Source organism: Caloenas nicobarica, chromosome 25 (assembly GCF_036013445.1).
Source record: "Caloenas nicobarica isolate bCalNic1 chromosome 25, bCalNic1.hap1, whole genome shotgun sequence".
NCBI lineage: Eukaryota > Metazoa > Chordata > Aves > Columbiformes > Columbidae > Caloenas > Caloenas nicobarica.
Genome location: NC_088269.1, coordinates 6,182,865 through 6,196,989, shown reverse-complemented (window position 1 = coordinate 6,196,989; position 14,125 = coordinate 6,182,865). Strand labels below are relative to the sequence as shown.

The window sequence follows — 14,125 nt, the reverse complement described above, 5'->3', positions numbered from 1 at the left end:
GTCACCGGGGCGGCTCCGCAGCCGAATCCTCCGCAGGGCCGTCTTACCCCGCCGGCAGGAGCGGCGCTGGGCCGCGGCGGCTGGGGTTGCACAGGGGGTTTGGGGGGTGTTTTTTCATGCCGAGGCGTCGCAGGGGTGTTGCGCAGGGCTGTCGCACAGGTGTCACGCGGATTTGCATGGTCGTTGCACAGTGTTGCAGGGATTTGCAGGGGTGTTGCACAGGTTTGAGACCTGCACAGCCACCGGAGCCGGGGTCAGGCTGTTCCCAGGACTGTTGCGGCTGTTTCGGGGTTACGGCAGGTTACTGAACGGTTGTTTTCCCCAGCAATTGCAGTCGGCAGCGCACATCGGCTGCCGCTCTGCCGAGCGCTCGCAGGGCTGTAAAGCCCATCCCGGGGACAGAGGTGACACTGGCACAGCAGTTTCAGGCACCAGTCTGTGCCGGGCAGAGCCAGGAAAGGGAGAATTCCGAATCCCTGAATCATGGAGCGTGCGGCAGGACACGGACCCGCTCCGTCCAGCCCCAGGGTGGGAACCCCCGGTTTCCCGAGCAGCAGCCCCCAGCAGGCTTGTTTAGCTCTTGCAGTGATGCCTTCTAGATGTTTCCTGACAATCGCGTTGCCTAATTGTTATAATCTCAGTGACTGATGCCTTGTTTACGAGGGAGCCTTGTCTTTGTTCTCGAGATCTGCCCTTGAATCCTTGTCAAGTGTCAGTGCTAGTTTATGGGTATTTTGGTCTGTGTCAGGTTATTTATGCAGGCAGTTCAAACAAAAAAGAACAGTTTTAGAACTGCAAGCCGATCGCAGCTCTGTGTAGGAGGGGAAGAAATGGAGCTGTGTGAGAGGTTCGGTAGGGGCCGGACCAGCAGAGCGAGCAGCGGGTCCGCGCAGAGCGGCTGGGACGCGGTGGGAGAGCGCTGATGCTGCTCCCAGCCGCGCCCCCTCTCCCTCTTTTCTCTCTTACATAAGAAACCCTGAAAAAGAAACGGGTCAGAACAGGCGTTTTCAATCTTGCTGTCGTCCTGGCATTGGAGCTGTGTGTGACGTGACCTTCCACGGCCTTGGCCACATCGCCCGATGGCTGCAGTGTGTAATTAATGTGCGGAAACAGCAGCGTGGGGCCGCGTGTATCCCTTGATACGCGAAGGGGCCATTTAGCTGGAGAACACCGGGTAAAACAGCTCTCGCGCGGGCTGCCTGCTGCTGCTCTGAATGCACTCAAGTGCCTGGGTCGCTCCGAGCTGCTCGCTTTTGCTCTGTGAAAGCAGCAAGGAGGACAAAGCGAGCAGCGCCCCGTGCTCTCACGAGCAGCGCTGGTGAAGGCTGTAGGGACAGTGGGCAGGGAAAGCGGACAGGGAAATTCAAGGTTCGGGTGTTATAACGTGTGTGGGGTCACTGCTGCTCTTTAAATCACCAGCTGCGGGTGGCTGGTGCCCGCTGGCCCCGCGAGCGGCCGAGCTTTGGGCAGGTGCGTGCAGGAGGGGCTGGGGGAGCCAGGGATGCTGACGTGAGGCACAAATTAAAATAAAATACACTGTTTATCGGTAAACAGTGTCGAGCGTGACGTCAAGTTAACGAGGCCGGTGATCTTGTATCCAGAGCCCTCTCCGTGCAGAAAGCTGAGTCAGTTCCGCCACGATGAGGTTTGTGGAAGGAGCGTTTCCCAACGCTGTTTAGGGAAACCTTACAGAGAATGTAAACACAGTCCAGCAGATACCGGCCCCCAAACCCCTGCCCGTCGGCAGCATCTACATCGCGGCAGCAGCTGGGGGAGGGAGGACGTGGGTGCAGCGGAGGGGATGGCGCTTGTCCCCCCGCAGGGACAAACCTGGGGGCAGCCAGGTATCCTCAGTGCTGCGTTTGGCCAGCACGGGGGTAAACACCAAGTCTCTTGTTGAGCAAACGAATTGGGAAGAAAAAGGATTAATGGCCTTGCTGGCTGTTCCTGGCCGTGCAGGGACCGTGTCCCGACTCGCCGTCTGCTCACGGGCACCCCACTGCGACGAGCCCGGCGCCTCCGCGGGGAAAGAGTTTCCTCGGAGCCTTCTGCTTCCCTCGGGGCCATGGGGCTGCTCTCTGTTGAGGAAATGTCTTTGATCAGTAGAAATTAAACCAGGAAAATATTTTCCATTTGCGTCAGGACAAAAACAGCTCAAGCTGGGCGTGATTGATTGCTGAAAATAATCGGAGCAACCCCCGTGCCGTTTCGGAAGGCTTCCTACTGTTCTTGCGTACAGTAAACACAGAATATATTTAGCAGCAGAGCCCAGCATGAGACAGCCTCTTACTGCAATAATAGCAGTGCCTTGTCTTTTCTTCTTTTTTTTTCTTTTTTCCTAAGAAATCGGTTTGAGAGCTCTTGGGAAGCCGGGTTCGGATGGATTGCCTCACGCCTTTGTTTGCCCATGTTTACCCGCTCTAGCAACCGCGGCCACGCTGAGTAACTCTGCAAACAGGCGCTGGGGCGGCCGCGGCGCTTCCTCCGCGTGGCACCGGTGACATGCCAGCGGTGACATGCCACCGCGCAGGCGGTGATTAACCCCAGCTGCCGGCCTGAGCAGCCGCTCCCCGCGTTAGAGAAATTGGCCCTGGCTGCCATTCCCCTTGTTAGACCCAGTGTGTGCCCAGGGTATGGCAAACGGGGCATAGCGTCCCACGCGAAAGGCTGCAGAAATGCAGTCTGTCCAACAGTATCGCCCCTCAAATCCGAAAATGCAAACCCAGTGAAGCTGGAGGAAGAGGCGAGCTAAAGGACGGGAATGTTGGTTTATTGCAAATCTTCGTGCCAGACACTCCAGCTAGCCCACCTGTCCCAGATACACTCTGTTGATTTTATACGTGCAAATAATAGCCATGATTTAATTATTGGAAAACCCTGTATTTCATAATAATGCACTTTCTTCATGGTATTTATTATTCAATTTACTCTATGTATGATGCAAATTGCAGAAGGAAAAGGATGCTGGCAAGAGGTCTGTGGCTGCCTCGGGGCGCTGTGTCATCCTGTCCCCAGCACGATGGGACAGCCCCGTGTTCAGCATCTCTCAGCGATGGCTTTTCAATCTGTTCCTGACTCCGCTTCCATATTAGGTGTAATTTAGCAGCTTCTCTCTCCTCCTTCTGTGCCGTAATTAGCGCTTTTTGGCTTGAGTCATGTCCTTCAATCATATCGGGACAGCAGCCGCGCCTGCCAAAGTGAGTAATTCCCTGGGCAGGGATCAAGCGTTTCTGTCGAGAGTCCGAGGGCCCGATGCGCTGTCAGGTCTGGGGCAAGCAGCAGCGCCAGAAAGGAGGTGAAGGCGAGCATTTTCCGTGCCCTCCTGGGCACTTAAGGAATGTCGGTCATGAAATATTTTATAGCTTATGAGGAGCTCATAAGGGAGCCAGGATCCAGATAATGGGGAATTTTAATTATTTGGATATTGATGGACATAATAAGCGCGCAGCAAACCACAAAGGGAAACCCGTGGCTAGAGGGGAGAGCAAGATTGATCTATGCACAGTATGTTAAATAACCTAAATTGTTTGGAGCGTCTTCTGGCTCTGGTTCCAGGAGCAGAGCCAAGCATGATAAATAAGGTCAGGGTTGGGAAGTGTCTAGAATCCAAATGTTTGTATTCCTGTTCGATTTCAAATATTCACGGGGACAAAATCGGCAGGAGTGGCAGTAAAGCGCTTGGCTGTGTCTGCCCGGGGCTGCGCGGTGCCCTGGGGAGAGGGGCCCGGGACGCGGCCACGGGCGCCCGGAGGCATCGCCGGAGCCTTTGTGCGGGTTTGCCGCAGTGAAGGTGGCCCCAGTGGGACCCGGGCAAGGTGAGGAGGAACCACAATACAAAGAGGTTGAGAAGAAGGACGGAAAGTCTGAGCAAGTGGCGTGGGTGTGATGATGGGCACGGCACGGTGATCCTTCTCCATCACACGGGTCCAACTGTTGGGCATCGCTGCAATTAATATTAATAAATATTAAGCAATCTCTGCTTAATAAAAAGCGTAACAAGGAGTCAAGAAGGGGGCTGGGAGTGCCGTGTTGGGGCTGCCGGGCGGCTCCCAAGCTGCGGATTCGCAATGGAAATGTTTGCATCACGCTGCAAGGGCAGGGCCACTGTTTGCAGTGATAAGATAGTTTTGTGTGTGGGTGGCGCTAATTTGGGTCTGTAGCTGTTGTTCTGGTTGTGACTGAGGGCTGCAACGTCCCTTTTGGTTTTGCATCAGCTCCCTGGCAGGTGTCTGTCCTGGTTGGCCCTGCAGGTACTGCCGGGTTCAGGAGATGGTGCAAAATCCCTGTTCTGGTTTGTGTGGAGCCGGGACAGACGATGCCGTCCCAGCCCAACCGCAAAGAAGTGCCTCTGAGAGTGAGGTCCGGGGGGCAGTGGCTCTGAAAGCCAGGGGTCTGCTCTTTTCCTGTTTTCCCCCTGCTGAAAAAAACATCCACTTTATTAGAGCTGCACATGCCAAAAGGAACCCTCTGGGGCCGCGGCCCCGCGGTGCTGCAGGCAGCGCAGCGCAGCGCAGCTCCTGACGGCAGCGCGCAGCGTCAGTGCCAAGCGCCACGTTACTCTCCAGCGTATTGTGGCATTTTTTAGGCGTAGATGTAAATTATTTAAATGCAATGTGCTTCTAGTCGTAATACACCTGAGACCTTAGGTTTCTGCATCTTGTGATCAATATTAGACAGCAGTGGTTTGGAAGCAGAGAGGAATCAAAGCTGCGGTGCAACAGCTGTCCCAGCTGCCAGCAGAACAGACGGGCGGGTCTGTGCTTCGCTGTGTCGCTGTCTGGGTGCCGGGTTCTCCCTGGAGCTGCTTTGAAAGGAGCTGGATCTGATTCATGCATGTGCTGGCGCTGGGTGCGACTCCCACAAAGCGTTTGGTAAAGCGAACTCCAATGTGGTGAGCCCTTGCTGTATATTAATAGTTTGCTGACTTGGGAATGTCACGGTCTGACTCTGTTTTTGTGCACCTTCCTCCTCCCCAAAAGTCATGTATTGAAGAGAGCGTGCCCACCGGTCGGTGCAGGGTACTCCTTGGCTCTCCAGAGCCCCCCGGCATCTCCTTTGCTCTTCCAGGGTGTCTGTCACAAATCCACCCTCCTTCCTCCTGAGTTAGCGCTGCTGTGATTCTGCCGGGCTGGGGCAGGGGCAGAGCCCGGGGGCTGCACAAGGGTTTGCAGCAGGAATGAAATCCCTGTGCCCCCGGCGCTGGCATCGCTGCGGCACAGGCGGGTTCGGGCTCTGCGCAGCCACGTGTCCCCTGCAGCACCAGCTCCCTGCCGGTCCTGCCTGTGTTTTTCATTCAGCTGGAGTGATTATTTTTTTTCCTCCCCTTTAAGTTTGCTGTTTTCCTGAAATGGTCTGAAATGTAATAGAGCAAGACAATCATCAGAATGAAATATTTCCTACATAAAATATGCAGCAGCTATTCAAAAATGAAGATCGAGTGGAATGAGGGCTGCCAGGCAAAGATTTAAAGGTGCTGACATGTTCCCATAGGTTGTTTACTGAAGATATCTTCTCCTAAGCCCCAGTTTTAAGACTGCCTTTCAAAAGAGGGCACAAAATAAAATTTAGCGAGGAGCTTTAATAATTCAAGCTGCCGTGTGCTGAGCTTTTTGTTGCCCCTATGGGAACAAAGCCGTATTTCAAAGGACCTTGACTCCCTCCTGATAGTGCAGAAGTGGCACTGCCAGAGCTATTTTTGCACCGAGACACTGATTGGGTGTGAAACCTGTCTCTGCCAGCCGTGCCAGCAAAACCCGGGCAGGCGAAACAGAGGCATACGGCCTGATTCCCTAAAGATGCTGATTCTAAGGATTTTGGGGGTGCTCTCTCACTGTAGAAGGGTGGTTTGCTGCTCTTGCTCCATCTGCTGCCCTGTCTGTGTTGCAGGAGGCTGCGTACAAGGTCCTGGGCTGAACGCGGTGCCGGGTTGGGTGTTGCTCTGCTGCAGGTACCTGGCGAGGACCACGCGCTTGTCTGAGGAGCTTTTCCCTTGCTGACCCCTCGAGGAAACCGTACGTACCCACGTCCCCTGCCACAGCACGTTATTGCTTATTGAGACTTAAGAAATTGAAGCCCGAGTGTGCCCAAATGTTGCAGCTTTGTCCCTGTGATATCCTGAGTCCTTAATAAATCAGGAACTGCAATGAAGTTGGTAACGGGGAATAAAACCTTAAGAGTTAATGCAGCGTCTCCAGGTGAACACCAGACTGCTCCACACCCTGCACTCTTCCCACACGCTCTGCTCACGTTTCTCACCCACTTTCCCCTCCTGGCTGGACTGCAGTGACCCCAGCAGCTTTCCCTGGCTGGGCAGTTGGTGGTTGGCTTCCCCTGTGTGTAATTGTGGTCCCACTGTGGATGCAACAGCTGTGTAAGACCTCTGCCCATTATCCAAACCAGGAACAGGCATTTCAGCAAACTGTCTGTCTTGCACATAAATTAATTGTGAAATGCTGGGCAATCAAGAGTTCGACTTTTAGATTTGACTGCTTGTCATTACCAGCCCAAGTGTCAGGATCAGGCTTAACGGTTGCGAAGAGTCTCTGGCTTGATGCTGATGTGTTGTTTTGGGGCTCACAGAGGCCTGACAGCCCCGGGGGCCATAAGAAACGCAGCATGTCTGGGTGTTGGAAGAACAGGGGTGGTTGGTGGGGGGGAGAGGAGCTGTGGGTCGCAGTGGGAAGATCCATCTTGCGACTCGCTGCACCCCAGCACCCACTGCAGCCCAAATCCCAACCAGAGTTTTGTTTTACCTGCCTCCCCCTTGTTCCTCTGCTGCCAGGGAGCCCGTCTGCAGCAGAGCCAAAAGCAGGTTTCTGCCGCCACCTCGCGATGGAGAAGTGTGGGGATGTCGCGATGGGCCGGCGGGGGACACGGCGCCGTGATGGACACAGGACCCAGGTTTGGGAACTGCTGCTTTATTAGTCCGGTAACCACTGGGTGTTGTGGGGAGCGAGACTGGTGGGGTGCAGCAAGCAGGGCTTGGACCAACACGGCTCTTCCTGGTACCACAGAAGGATGCTGCACCCATCCCCGTACCACAGAAGGATGCTGCACCCATCCCCGTACCACAGAAGGATGCTGCACCCATCCCCGTACCACAGAAGGATGCTGCACCCATCCCCGTACCACAGAAGGATGCTGCACCCATCCCCGTACCACAGAAGGATGCTGCACCCATCCCCGTACCACAGAAGGATGTTGCACCCATCCCCGTACCACAGAAGGATGCTGCACCCATCCCCGTACCACAGAAGGACGCTGAGCTCACTGTCTGCCCTTTGGGGGTTATCCACAGCAGCACTCTCCTCCCTCAACGACACAGAGCGCGTTCCCCACATCACAGACGTGCAGGCGGGACAGGGGCTGCTGGAGGAGGTTTTTGGTGAAGGTCGCTGCAGTTGGATTTTGGCTCATGCCAAAATTTTGGCAGGCACACACTGAAGCCCTTTGGTCTCCTGCAACTGCTTTGGGCATCGCTTTGCAAACCCTCAGGGCAAGTCAGGTGCGTATCATCCCGTCCTTGGTGCTGTCTCTGATGCTCTTCAGGAAGCTGAAGATGTGGGACCCACCGGTCCCTTTGGCCTCCAGCGCAGACGGGGGTTTCCCCACGGAGGGGCCAGCCCTGTCACCCAGCTCTGCCTTGGCTTTGGCCGCCGCGACCGCGATGTACTTGGTGACGATGGTGATGTGGTGGGACCTGAAGTCTGCCAGCGCAGACACGCAGCGGTTGAAAGCCACGTGGAGCCGCGTGTCCGCGGAGGAGAGGACGTGCTGCCGCAGGGAGGGCGCCCGGCGGATCCGCTCCACGAAGGCGCGGTGCGGCGGGGGCATGTAGTCCCGCATCCTGCGCAGGAAGGCACCTGCAAGACACCGGCCAAGGGAGAAACGAGTTCGAGCGTCTGCAACTCAGTCAGTGGTAGGAAACCACCCAGGAGTTTCGCCTTCTGCAACTGGCCTGGTTTTGGTTAAAACAAGATCAATTCTCTGTTAGTGAATTTTCCTTCCAGCTAACTCTGTGAGGGTGAAGCCCCAAAGCATCTTTCCCACTGCTCGTCCCCGACACCATCCCCGACACCGAGCTGTGCCCCGTGGTACCCGCAGCCTGCGGAGCCTCCTCTGTGCTGTCACGGTGCCTCCAATTAATTGAGAAAGAAAACCCATATTAGGTCAATGCTCTGTCAGGGCTAGTCTTAACCCTAAAAGGCAAGTTTTAGCCCTTTTCATTTCGGCTTGTTTGGGTTGGTGGGTTGTTGGGTTTTTTTTTTGCTAATAGAGTGGTTTTGCTAATTTCTGTTGTGGGCCAGACTAATGTGAAGCTATGTGAATGGTTGAGCTAAATTACTGGCAGGATGCTGGCACGCTCTGCTCCCTCATCTTTGTACCTATATATAACCTCAGTAAAAAGTTGACATGCAAAAAGCAAAGTCTGTCCCTCTGGGAATTTACAGCATGAGGAAGTGCCTGTCAGAGCCTCGTTTATAGGCTTCCTCCCTAAAAACGGGGAAGAGCCTCGTCCCAGCTGGGCTCTGCGAGGGGTTTGTGAGGGTTCGAGATGGGTGCGTGTCCGGCACAGCTGCGGGGTTTTCCCTCACGGCTTAGGAAAAAGGAAGGTGCGTGACTCACCGCTCTCCGGGCTGTGGCGGATCCCCAGCAGCTCGTCGAAGGCGTGCAGGACGCTGCTCTGTGCCGCGCTGCCCCCCGAGTACGCCGCGGGCTCCTCGGACACCCCCTGGTACACCAGCCCGTCCGGCATGGCCGGGTTGTCCTTCCAGCTGCGGGGACACGGCGGTCAGGCCGGGAGCAGCTGATACCGGGGGGAAATGATAACAGGGAGAAGGGACCCTGGGCTGGCAAGACTGAGCAAAACCTTCCCGACCCAGTCCATGGGTCTCCGCCGTGGCAGAGTCACCCAAACACTCTTCTGAGCCCCCTGAAGTTTGGCTTTTTCTCTGTTCTTGTTACTCTAGAGATGATGTCTTTAAAGGCAGCACAGGACAGCCTGCCTTTATTTATTTCAGCAGAGAACAAGCCTGTAATGTGATTTCCTCCCTCTCATAAACTGCTTGTCCTCGGCGAGCCCAGGAACAGGGCACATCGGTGCCTCCTCCCGCACACCATTAACTCGCAGCCCGTCAGCCGCTTTGTGTGCCTGTTGTGCAAAAATGGATAAATACCCGCTCACAAATGGCAAGAGGAGTTACAACTTCAGAAAGGTAACGTGCCTGGCACAAAAATAACCTCTTGACCTTCTGAAGAATGCACCATTTCATGAAGCTTTCGGTGCTGCTTGACTGCTGGAGCAAATTTTGCACAAAATGGAGAAAAAATAGATTCATTATCAAATACCATAATATTTTTAGCTCTCCCAGGGCTGTATTTATAGTAACCTTTACTAGTGGGAAGTTCTTATAAGCAGAAGGGAATTTAAAAGGCATGTTTTTCCAGGCTGATGACCATCAAGACAAGGTCAGCTTGGATAAAACATGAGAGAAACTTGATCAGGATGCGTGGAGCCTTTTGACTTAGGAATGCTGAGATATGCTGAAGAGAAACAAAAATAGCAACCCCTGAGAAGCCCTGGAGCAGCTGGGGTGCTGGCAGGGAGCTGAGGGACGGCAAACCCGCAGCGAGGGGCTCTCCTGGCCGCGCTCCTGCGCTGCCCGCTCTCACCGCCCCGGCTTGGGAGGGGACGGCACCGCACTTACCCAGAGAGAAAGATCCGGATCACGGAGTAAAATACGGCAGGATCCACGTAATCTAGGAGGAGATCAGATCACAGCTGTCACTGCAGGCAAAAAGCTATTATTTCCCTCTGCATCAGCGTTTCCTACCTGGCAGCGCTGCCCCCCGCCGCAGCCGAAATGGCCCGAATCTGTGCTCAGAGCAGGGCTGGCGCGGTGCATGGCGCTGGTGAGCACCCCGCGGTGAGGTCCCCCCGGCACCCACACTGGTACCCTGGGCTCGTTTGGGTGCTCAAGCCCCTCATATCATCCTGGGAGCACCGAGCTTCCCCTCCCGCTCCATCCCTCCGGACGGGGTCTGTGCTGACACATCCGAGCAGCTCAGACGTGCGCCGCGGTGTGCGGACACGCTGCGCCGGCGGCGGGGGCTGCTGTTACCGTGCATCCGTCCCAAAGCCGTGCTCATGTCCCCGATGGCCTCGGCCAGCTCCCGCAGGGCTCTGTGCAGGGGCTCCTCGTCCAGCTGCAGGATGGCATGGATGGCCTGGATGATCGCCTGCGAGAGGAAGAGGAGAGAGGCGAATGTCTGTGCGCAGCGGCTGTGGATCCCCACCTGCGCCAGCTCTGCTCCCTCCCCAGCCCACGAGCGTCAGCGCTGGAGCTGCAGGACACGGGAGGACGCCGCGTCCCAGCCGGCTCAGCCAGCCAGAACCCCCACCTTAATCCCGGGCACGGCCGCCTTCTCCACCAGGAGGGTGACGAGGATGAAGCCGCGCAGACTCTCTCCCCCGGGCAGCGAGATGATGGTGTCCAGGTTCCTGCAAGTGCAGCCGCATAGGGGGTCGGGGCGATTGCTCAGGGTCTCCCCATGCACCTCGCGACCCATGGAGCGCTGGGAGCCAAACCCTCCCAGCTGCAGAGCCTCTCCCCTGCGCCCTGGGCACAGACAAACCGGCCAGAGCAAACGGGGAGAGGGGCTGCTCGGGGTGGGGGGTCCGGGACCCCCAGCACTCGCTGGCCCCGGCAGCCCGGCTCTGCGTGGAGCAGAGCGGCCCAGCCGCAGCCACGGCACTCTGCTGCTGTTGCAGTGCCATTTGTGTGCCGGAGACTGAGCTGTTCTTGTTGTGCTCATCTATCACGAGATAGGTTCAGCCTGGGCAGTGTTGGAGAGCTAGGCCAAGTCAAACAAAACTAATACTGTTAGAACATAAATAAGCATCTTAAATACTTACTCTATTTCCAGAGGCCTGAAGGCATTTTGGTTGTTGCCAGCACGTGCAAAAGAAAAGGAGAGAAAAAGCGAGATGTTATAAATTGTTTCAGCACCAGACTGTGCTCTATGGGACACAAACGAGCTGCTGGCCTGTGGGCAGCACCGTCCCGGGGGGATGCTCCCAGATACCCCCCGGTCCCCACTGAGCACCTGCACCTGCACCCCTGAGACAGGCCCCAGCGATGGTGGGGGTTCAGTGGGTTTTGGCAGAACAGGAGCGGTTTGGTGACTGTCCCCATTGTGCAGGATGGCAACCTGCTCAGGCTCATCACTGCTGCCCCGATCGCGGGGAGAACGGCACTTGGCCCACCTGCATTTGCCCGTTTACCCGTTGGGGTTCTTCCTCCTCCAGTTGGCCAACACGAGGTCCGTGTGGCTGAGGATGGGGGGCAGCCCGAGGGCCTGCGAGACCTCCCAGAAGGGTACAGCGACATTTCGGGGCAGGACCTGCAGGGCACAAAGCACAGGAGAAGATGGGGACACTGTTGGGCTGGTGCACTGTCGGGAACCCAACCTGGCAGGAGGGGTCACGCTCCTGCTGCAGCCCCGGGAAAGGGGCTTTGCTGTGTGGGATGAGCCCCACAGATCACAAGGAGCTGGGGAACTCGCTCTGCGTTGCTCTCACCTTCACGGCGCCCTCCTCGCCCTCCTGCCAGAGGTAGCCCATGGTGATGAAGCTGAGCACCAGATGCGCCAAGTGCAGCTCGCGGTGCCCTCGGAGGTGCTGGGCGCTCAGCTGCGGCATCTGCAGGGACACGCTCAGGAGCTGGGGGCACCGCAGGCGACACCAGCATCCCCCACCAGGGGGCTGAGACCCTCCCCGAGCCTCTCCTGCCTTTGCCGCCCCCCTGCAATCCTCTGCCCGCCCCCCCGCAGGATTTGCTACTGATTCGCTGTTGCTGGTTCATGAGTATGGCCAGTAAACAGTGGGATCTTAAAAAGTAAAGTGCTGTCAGCATCTGTCTTTGCTGAGGACAGGGCTGTGTCTGGCCAAGGCTTGAGAGCGTTCCAGAGCCAGGAGCGATAAGACGGGTACCTGGTGAACTCGTGAGCGGAGCCGGTGGCTGGCGATGAGCTGCGGCAGGTCACGGGCGATCTCCATCCAGGGACCGTAGGGCGCGGGCAGCTCTGCCTGGGGGGAGGGAGGAGAGAGGTGTGAACGCAGAGACGGGCAGCGCGCTGGGACAGCAGCAGGGACAGAGGGCTCGGAGGTAAGCCCAGCTCTGGGTAAACTCTTGGGAGTCGAGGCCAGCTGAGCGCAACACCCAAACTCTGCCGCTCCAGCCCCCACTGTGAGTTGCTGCTGGGGCTGGGCAGCCCGGGGGGCCATGGGGGGAATCGCGGGTACCCGTCCCCCTCCATCGCGTTTGCAAAGGTTCTCCTGCGGCTCGGGCAGGGCTGCACTGTGCCTGCGGGGAAGGGAGGGGAGTGGGCACTGCTCCCAGCATCCATCCACCCTTGCGCATCGTGGCTAATGGTTTGTGTCTTGTTCCCCCTCTTGTAACATCAGCCTGCGTGATTGCAAATTAATGGGTGATAAAAAGCATCTGCCTGTCCCCGAGAGCTCCCTGTGCAAAGTGAGTCCCATGATAAATGGCACCGCTTTCAGGACAGCAGATCTGCAGTCTGGCTGCTCTCCTCCTACTCCCCAAAACCCTGTAAAGCCGAGGCTAATGTGTGAATTGCAAAGCTCCTTCTCCTCTCCCCTGTGCTGCTTGCTGCAGCCAGTTTAATAATTTTTAAAGCAAGAGGTTTGTCCTATTAAACTACCTAACCTAAAATAGCATGTGCCCTCCTTGTTGCTTTTTATAAACTGTTATAGAGTAGCATTAAATCAAAGCCCAACCAGAAAGCCACTCACCAACCCCTCTGTTTTCCTGTCCTCTGTCTCCCATGGCACACAGACACAGCGGCACGGCTGTCTCTTACCAGAGGATCGGGAAGAAGGAAGCCGAGCTCCTCGGAGAGCTGGAAGCTGCTCAGTGCCAGGGGCAGCGGGGTCTCCTCCGTGCCGTCACCGGCCTCCATCGCCGGGCGCTGGCCACAGGGTCAGACGTGCTGGGGCTGCCGGGATGTGCTGAGCCAGCACCGTGCGCCCCTTGTCCCGGGGGAGCCGGGGTCCGGCCGACCAACGGCCGCAGTGGCCGAGCAAACACGGGTAAAGGTTGCCGATAAGGCGTCATCATGGAGCAAACATTGATCCCCTCTGGGGATCATCCGCCTCTGGGGAAGGCTCGGGGAAGCTCCTGTGATCTGGCTCTTCCCCGAATCCCCTTGGAGCAGCAGGGAGGCTCCAGGCTCCCACAGGCGGCTGCACCAAATGTCCAGGGTGCCTTAGGCTGGCTCAGAGCCACTGTCTCTGCAGCTGTTTCCCCAGGGCCCCGGCAATGCCAAACTCAGGTCCTGGGTGCTGCGCTTGGTCTGCAGGAACCAAGCAAGAACCGGGGACTGTCTGTGTCCACATCTTGCTGGAGGCTGAGGAGCCTGGGCACGCGGGGAGTGCGGCACGGAGCCCACGCCGCGGCACGGAGCCCACGCCGCGGCACGGAGCCCACGCCGCGGCACGGCCCTGCAGCCCCTGTGGGCACCGGGTACGGCCCTGGCAGGGCAGATGTGTGCCAGGGACTCTAGGAGCTGCCACAGCTCCTGCCAGGCTGTGTGAGACACTCCCAGGTGCCAGGGGACCTTTGTCCCTGCAGCAGTGACACACGAGGCACAAACGGTATGAGAGCCGGCGCTCCCGTGCTCCCTGGGGGCTCAGGGTGCTGCCCAGGGATGACTCAACTCCTCAGAGATCCCAGACACCTTTTATTGAACACCACCACAACAAGAGACACACTACATGTGCACAGGGTGCCGGACACTTTGCCCTTGAGCCGGGGCCGTGGGCGTCCCCTCCGCTGTCCCGCAGCGTCCCCACGCACAGCTCCCCACGGACTGCGACCCCGCGGCCAGACCCTGCGGGGCAGACACGGCGTCACAGACCAGCCCCACCAGCGGCACCATCTCCAGCAGCTGCACTAACCAACAGCTCCAGCGCTCCGTGCCACTCCGGGCTGTTCCACCCGACTTTCCTTCACACTCACACCTTCTCCCAGCCAGCACCTCTCCCGCTTCCCGGCTCAGAGCTCACACCAGCTCGCCACCGCTCGGCTGCCATCCGCTGACA

General features: G+C 57.4%; 1 protein-coding gene across 1 annotated transcript; it reads right to left on the bottom strand.

Annotated features, from left to right (window-relative positions):
• Nucleotides 1-7,500: 7,500 nt before the first annotated feature.
• IDO2 (indoleamine 2,3-dioxygenase 2) lies at nt 7,501-12,984 on the bottom strand. Its single transcript, XM_065651653.1, has 10 exons — nt 12,886-12,984; nt 11,993-12,088; nt 11,582-11,701; nt 11,285-11,403; nt 10,916-10,930; nt 10,402-10,501; nt 10,122-10,239; nt 9,708-9,759; nt 8,626-8,774; nt 7,501-7,862 (listed from the first exon to the last, which is right to left on the bottom strand). The coding sequence occupies exons 1-10, from the start codon at nt 12,982-12,984 to the stop codon at nt 7,501-7,503; spliced, it is 1,230 nt and encodes a 409-aa protein (XP_065507725.1).
• Nucleotides 12,985-14,125: the final 1,141 nt, after the last annotated feature.

What these genes read in the sequence shown, in the direction of transcription:
- IDO2 (XM_065651653.1), bottom strand. Translation starts at nt 12,984, where the DNA reads ATGGAGGCCGGTGACGGCACGGAGGAGACCCCGCTGCCCCTGGCACTG. An exon ending in CGGCCGTGCCCGGGATTAAG is followed by an intron (nt 10,240 to 10,401) that starts GTGGGGGTTCTG and finishes TTCCTCTCGCAG; the next exon opens with GCGATCATCCAGGCCATCCA. An exon ending in GGCTTTGGGACGGATGCACG is followed by an intron (nt 9,760 to 10,121) that starts GTAACAGCAGCC and finishes ATCTCCTCCTAG; the next exon opens with ATTACGTGGATCCTGCCGTA.